The sequence below is a fragment of the Bidens hawaiensis genome, unplaced genomic scaffold, assembly GCF_021521415.1.
Source record: "Bidens hawaiensis isolate Kalapana, Puna unplaced genomic scaffold, B.hawaiensis_p1.1 tig00017255_1, whole genome shotgun sequence".
NCBI classification, from domain to species: domain Eukaryota; kingdom Viridiplantae; phylum Streptophyta; class Magnoliopsida; order Asterales; family Asteraceae; genus Bidens; species Bidens hawaiensis.
In genome coordinates this window covers 1-7,171 of record NW_027492616.1, presented here as the reverse complement: position 1 = coordinate 7,171, position 7,171 = coordinate 1, and the positions used below count along the sequence as shown (strand labels likewise).

General features: G+C 31.8%; 1 protein-coding gene across 2 annotated transcripts; it reads left to right on the top strand.

Moving 5' to 3' along the window:
• Nucleotides 1-1,840: 1,840 nt before the first annotated feature.
• LOC143553512 (calmodulin-like) lies at nucleotides 1,841-4,888 on the top strand. Of its 2 annotated transcripts, XM_077043499.1 has the most exons (3): nucleotides 1,841-2,008; nucleotides 2,799-3,168; nucleotides 4,719-4,888. In XM_077043499.1, the coding sequence occupies exons 1-3, from the start codon at nucleotides 1,933-1,935 to the stop codon at nucleotides 4,813-4,815; spliced, it is 543 nt and encodes a 180-aa protein (XP_076899614.1). In that variant the 5' UTR covers nucleotides 1,841-1,932; the 3' UTR covers nucleotides 4,816-4,888. The 2 variants fall into 2 exon arrangements, with proteins under 2 accessions (XP_076899614.1, XP_076899612.1); XM_077043497.1 differs by lacking the exon at nucleotides 4,719-4,888 and having other exon boundaries at nucleotides 2,799-3,216.
• Nucleotides 4,889-7,171: the final 2,283 nt, after the last annotated feature.

The window sequence follows — 7,171 nt, the reverse complement described above, 5'->3', positions numbered from 1 at the left end:
TATTGGGATTCTTGGCTGAGGATCTCACGACAACACCAAAATCCCTAGTGACATCACTTCTTGTAGTGTGGATGGGATCACTTGTCCTTGGCGCCGGTTGCATGGGTAGGAAATCTTCATAATGATTCCATGACTCTGATGCCTCAAAATTCAAGGATCTATTTTGCAACTGAGTGAATGATTCCTCCGCCGGCTTCTTTCCTCGTGCCCGGATATCCCGGAGTTCCCTTATGACGAAATTGTTGGTTTCCTTCTGAGTTTCGTTGTGCTCCTTCATCTGCATTAACATATCAAGTATATCATCATTAGACCTAAGAACATGTCTCATGTTATAAGATCCTGATCTTTGAGTCAACACGCTGGTGGAAGGCCTTGTTGTAGGAGGAGGCATGCCACTTGGTGCTCAGGCTCCTGAGATGTTGATGACAGCGTTCGTAGTCTTTTTCTAAACATTAGGTGGAGGAGGAAGTGGTTGAGACACCCCGGAAACTATGGACAACATGGAAGAAGATGTAGCCTTGGATTGAGAAACCATTTTTGAGTTGAGTTTTGCAAGGTAATGGTTTTAAAACGGATTTGAGTATGGATTTGAAAATGAAAAACACCACTTGTTGCATGGTGGGCGCCAAACTGTTTTGGTCAAAAATTACCGAAGCAACAATTGAACAAATTCGTTAAGTTTTTCCAAGGTTTTTCTCGAGGTTTTTTTCCGAGGATTCTCACCAGGATCTAAGGTTTTTCCTCGCTACATCGCTGTGTCAACCCTTTACTTTTACCATATTAGCTTACTGAATATTTGAAGAACACCCTACCTCACTTAATAAATTTGTTCAACTGTTGATTTGTAATAAAAACAGGTATTTCATAGCCTCTTTTTAAGTTTTTACTAATTTGGGGTGTGACATGTAACAATGCACACAACAACTTCTATATTTCATCTCAATCAATTTCATACAATTCTTAGAATGTGTTGATTTTTTTTCATACTTGTACATTACTTATGTGATACATGTCTACATGTTTAATTTTCGGTTGTTGGGATGGTACACAATTGCAAACACTATAGTTGGGTGGCCCTTGAGACCAACCTACGCTCCTTGGTAGATTGGCTTTATGTGTAGGTGAATGGGGGTTTCCATTTATTTCATCTCATTACATTATGTTAGATACTGACCATGTGATATTTGATTTATACAGTCGTCATATATATTATACTGTTTAAAACATATGATTGTTCACCAACCTCGTGTTAACAAATACTTTCTACATGTTACAGGTTAAGGATGCGCAAGAATTGAAGAACACCTAGATGGACTTCTAGGGTATTTAATAATACTTAGAAGCTATTATGAATATTTTTGTTTTGTATTGGATTGATGCTTTGTGATGAATGTTTTAATAATATGAATTTTATAAATACTCTTTAATTAATATTGCACATTTTCATGCAATAATCGTTTCGTCCTAACGTATTTCGCGGTCAATTGAAATGTTACACCATCTTTAGACGCCTTACCACTAGGAGACTGGCTATACTTTTTTTCCTTTAAAAAACTAATGTGAAAAATCCATCACCCAATGCTAATTTCATGATTTTCTCTTATTTAAAAACAAAACCCCTTAATTAATGACTGATTTAATTAAAAAAGAAACCCTTAAAAGAGACCAAGTGGCAACTTTTGCAATTAAGGATTTAATTGTGTAAGAAAGAAAGTATCTTATACTTGGTATAAGAAAGAACAAGTTTCAGCAAGGAATAGCATATTTATCAATCATGGAGGTCACTTTTGGTATAACCAAAATAAACAAATCGAATGGCAATATCGTAAATAGCCCAAAGCATCAGATTCTCTTCAAACACCAATTTCTCTCCCTATATTAATATATATACTCTTCAAGTCTCATTCATCGTAGATTCATTCACTAATAACAATGGCCGATCAGCTCACCGATGATCAGATCTCCGAGTTCAAGGAAGCTTTTAGCCTCTTCGACAAGGATGGAGATGGTCAGTTCTCTTTCTCTGTTTATTCTGTTTGTTTTGGTCAATGCCTGTAAGGTGTTCGATGAAATGCCTGTGTGAGAATTGGATAATGGGTGTGTCTGTTTAGTGTTAGATCTTTGTGGGTTTTGAATGTTGGCAAGTTTAGAGTCATATTTTCACTCACTTCTGATCTGAAAGATTCTTGATTTTTTTTTTTTTTTTGTGGAATGTGTTTAAGATCTGAAGTGTAATAAGATTTTATGTTGTTATAAACGAGCTCGAACTTGGCTTGCTTCAAGCCCTAGTTCTGAAGCTTGAACTCGGGCCGGGCTTGTTTATCATTTATTTGTTAGATTTTCATTTATTTTTATATGTATGTATAATTATTTTTATATATAATTATGTTTTGTTTTTACTCTAACATAGGATAAGTTAGTTGTATATCTTTTAATAATATTATATATAAATATATAATAGAATATATTATGTAAATATATATATTTAGTATGTTTAAAAACATTATATAAATTGTAGGCTCAATGAGATTCGCGAGCCCGATAAGCGAAGCTCGAGCTTATTTTTAAGCCTGGACTTGGGTTCGTTTTTAAACTAACTTTTTTAGGCTTGTGCTCGTTATTAAACAAGCTTATTTATTAAAAGGGCTTATTTTTAGGCTCGAGCTTAGAGTCGGGCTTGTTTAAGCTAGGATTGTTTCAAGCTTATAGCGAGCTATCACGAGTAGCTCGCGAGCAGCTTGCCATGTTTACAGATGTGAAGATTTAATGGCATAATTTGTGTTTTCATGATATTGCAGGCTGCATCACCACAAAGGAACTTGGAACCGTTATGAGGTCACTTGGTCAAAACCCAACTGAGGCTGAGCTACAGGACATGATCAATGAAGTTGATGCTGATGGAAACGGGACCATTGATTTCCCTGAGTTTCTTAATCTAATGGCTAGGAAGATGAAGGACACGGATTCTGAGGAGGAGCTTAAGGAGGCGTTCCGGGTGTTTGATAAAGACCAAAACGGGTTCATTTCTGCAGCCGAACTTCGTCATGTTATGACAAATCTTGGTGAGAAGTTGACTGATGAGGAGGTTGATGAGATGATTCGTGAGGCTGATGTGGATGGTGATGGTCAGATCAACTATGATGAGTTTGTTAAGATCATGATGGCCAAGTGAGGATCTTTTGAACCTGAAACTTAAAACGTTTAGCAACTGAAAAATGATTTTAAACAGGTTAAAAAAAGATTGTTGATTTTGCTTGTTGGTAGGATTTTATTTCATGTCTTGAATGTTTCTTTGACTTGTTTGCATTTTAGCTTTTGAGTAGTTTACTTATGCTTGCTAGAACATATTTGATGATTCATCTATGATATTTATGTTGACTCGGGTATTTTTAGTTCTTAAACTTTGCTTTTTCAGGTCAGGAAAATTCGAGTTTTATTTGTTTTATGTGGCTTAATCTTTTATATAAAGATGTAGTATTTCTCGCATTTAGGGCCTGGTTCATGAGGAGAGTTAGATTTGGCTATAGGGCTATTTTGACTGTTGTGTGTTTGACTTTGACTTGATTTGGTGGACCTTTTGACTATCAAAGGTGTTACTCGTTTACTATGATTTGATTTGATTTGATTTCAATTTTCAATCGGGAATACTTTCCTGTCAACCATTTAAAGGATGTAGACTAAAGATGGTCACTTTATAATATTTGACTATTGCTTTCTAAAAGAGTCAAATTGGTCAAAATGGTTATCTAACTCGGTAGAGAACTAGAGAGTGCTCGTGAGTCGTGATGGCACAATCCCGTTTAAGTTGATTTGGCTCCAGCAGTCCATCTAGTTGGCTTGTGTAACAAAGATGGAGGGATGGTAACAGGTAAGTGGAAACTTAAAAAGATCCTAGTATTGTTGGTTGGACTGGCTCAATATTTAACAATACCATGATGTTTAAACCTCCGACCTCCTATTTCACACCCTAAACACATCACCTTATCATCCCATCAAAGTGGGAATGACTTTAAACATAACAATTAGTAGCTCACCTAGTTTCTTGAATTATTCTTCGTTTTTACTATCTCACTATGTTCTAAATAATCATATATATCTTTTTATAAAAGAAAATAATAATTATTATTCTACATGTTTCTATAAATACTACATAAAAGATTTTTATTATGTTTTTAACAAGGACGGGTGTGTTGCACCGGTGATGCTCTAATACTTTATGTTTGAATAATAATATTACAATATTGTCATATATTTTCATTTTGTCTATTATTATATTCTTTATTACTCCACGTATCTTTATAATACTATAAACGTTTTCTATTATGTTTTCTCTTTTGAAGTCTTGTGCGCTCAGAGTCCTTGCTTACCTAGATTTGAGAGTGTTAAGTTAAGTTGGCTCGAGTTGAATATGAGCTTAACTTCTTTTTGTTATGCGCTCAAGCATAATTTGATGTTGGCTCAATTCAGTCAATGAGATTGTTTAAAAGCACGGTCCACGTCGACTTCTTAATAAGAGAGAGAGATTCTTGCGTTAACGCTGGTGAATAAAGGGCCTAGGGCATTCCGATGTCAAGATACCAAAAGCATAAAATAGTATACAGATACCAAAATCTTAAATAAAATGTGACATGTTTCTTTCATGTTTTCTTTTGCTACTATCTTCTTATTTATGTAACAACATGTGGATTTAATGAATGTGACAAAACATATGTTTACAGAAGGAGACGAAAAAGGAAAGAAGAAGGTATGCAATCAAGAAGCAAGTCCTCAAGGGGTGGATGGAAAAAGGCTCTTCGGACTTGTGTCATCCTCTGAGAATACTAATACTAATATTATCGTGTAAAATAAAACCAATTCAATCGAGTAAAATGACATTATAATGACTGCGTAGGCAATGTTAAAAACAACTCATATTTGTGAATAAATGACCACTATTCAAGTCTTGTTATAAATATATAATATTGTGGTTATCAATACCTAATATAGATTAGTTTTCTTCCCAAGTTTTCCTACCTATATACATCTCATGTACCTCTTTGTAAGACATACCTATTAATGAAATCTCCCTATTTCTCCCTACATATCATTGTCATATTGTTTTAGCTATTAGGCTTGTTTCACAACACGTTATCAGCACGAACTGCTTTGGCTTTTGGAGTAGGATCTCACCATCTTAAGGTATGTCATATTGTATAATTAAGCTATCATTGTTTTCTATTCTATGATACATAAATCCATATTATATAATTCATACAATTTTAGATTGTATTAGAGATTCGTTTTATTATTCTTTCAGTCTCTCATATTAATGCATAGGATTTTGACACAATCGAGATTTAATAAGATTGTTCTAATGATTAAAATTATGAGTTCATACTTCATAAGTATTATAATATGTTTAGTGTCCTTTAAATTTAAAGTTTTTTGAACAATATATGTGCTCAGTTAATCCTACGGTTTCTGGTAAGTAAAACGTACTGATATCGGTATACACTAACTTTCTCTTATTGTAGTTATTTATTATATTATTAAATATTAAACTAGTATATGTTGTATCACAGTGTTTCATTATTTGATGATTCTAATACTACACCATATATATCATATATATCAATTTATTTGTAGTGATTTATGAAAAGCTTTTAGTTCTAGAAATATGTATTTATTATAATTTTCTTAGCGAACATATATTTCGTTGATACTATAATGCCTTTTTTAAGTGAAAACAACACGAATTACTTTTAATATACAAGTTTGTGGTAACAAAATTTTGTTTTAAAAGAAAAAAGATAGTTGTTTTTACTCTATCAATTTGTTGTTAGAATTATTGGTATTGTTTGGATACATTACAATAATCAATCAGCGGTATTGGCCGAGTGTTTGTAGCATTTTCTTTCTTCTTCTTCTTTAAATATCCACCCAAGAAATTTTGGGATATCTATAAATAAATCTTTTGGTCGAACTAAAAGCTTATAATCAATATATAATGAGAAGGTAATGATTTCTAATAGGATTTTTTTTATTTAAGACGTTGCATTCTCTAATTGATTATTTGATTCCTTTTATGTGTATTAAACCTTCTTAGTTTTTTTTGTTTTTTTGAATTATATAAATTATGACTTAAAGTTTGATGTAAGTATATTATGTAGTTAATTATAGTATTGATATTCTAAAGATGTACCATAATTATGGTATAAATATGATAGTTATTACAATAGTATTGTGTATTTTTGGTAATGTATATTATAAAATAATATTGATATTTTTCGTATTAATTTTTGTTTTTTTAATAAAAGCAAAGAAAAAGGGTAATACGTGCTTATGTGTGATGATCTATTATGCTATTAATATGTCTGATTAACATATCATTTAAAGAATTAGAAAGTATTTGGGATATGATGATTTATATTTAAAGAATTAGTAAGTATTTGCATATCTTTTTTATGAATGCTTAAATAATCAACAAAATAGTGATTTGAATAATAAGTTACACGAATATCGCTACCTTGTTACTTTTAAATAAAGTAAAAGAAATTGAAAACCAGTTAAGAAAATAAACTTAATGAAAATCAAACCAAAAATGTTTATTCGCTTATTTTCCTTTCTATTGAATTACACGTACGTGAATATAAAATTTGTCTACATGATTATTTGTTTGTTTATTTGGTTGTTATTGTTATTATGTGAGCCGAATAAAGTTGAATAGATATATTCCATTGGTTATACATTAGCCAAATATAAAGTTTAAATAATGTATAAATTACTTATTTGCCTGTAATAGATGAAGGCATGTTATAACATTTATTTATTTTTAATGTGTGATATTTGTATATGTTTATCATTCTTTTATATAGGCAGTCCTGAATGGAACAATTAAACCAATGTTATGGGTTATTTCCACTACCATAAAGTATAATAATCATTTTGGGTTATAGTAGTAGAAATTTATTTAGAGTAATATAACACTTGCAGTGTTATTCTTCCCAAATCCCATTATTAACGGTTATATAATATTAGTATGATAAAACTTATATGACTCATTCATATAATTACTTCTCAATATTTGTTATATAAAGAGAAGATTAATTATGTGGAAAAATTGGACGACGCCATTTTTCATTTGTCAAACCTCAAATATGCTCCCGAAGTAGTGTATCATTAAAGTGCATGA

What these genes read in the sequence shown, in the direction of transcription:
- LOC143553512 (XM_077043499.1), top strand. Translation starts at nt 1,933, where the DNA reads ATGGCCGATCAGCTCACCGATGATCAGATCTCCGAGTTCAAGGAAGCT. An exon ending in CTTCGACAAGGATGGAGATG is followed by an intron (nt 2,009 to 2,798) that starts GTCAGTTCTCTT and finishes ATGATATTGCAG; the next exon opens with GCTGCATCACCACAAAGGAA. An exon ending in GTTAAGATCATGATGGCCAA is followed by an intron (nt 3,169 to 4,718) that starts GTGAGGATCTTT and finishes ATATGTTTACAG; the next exon opens with AAGGAGACGAAAAAGGAAAG.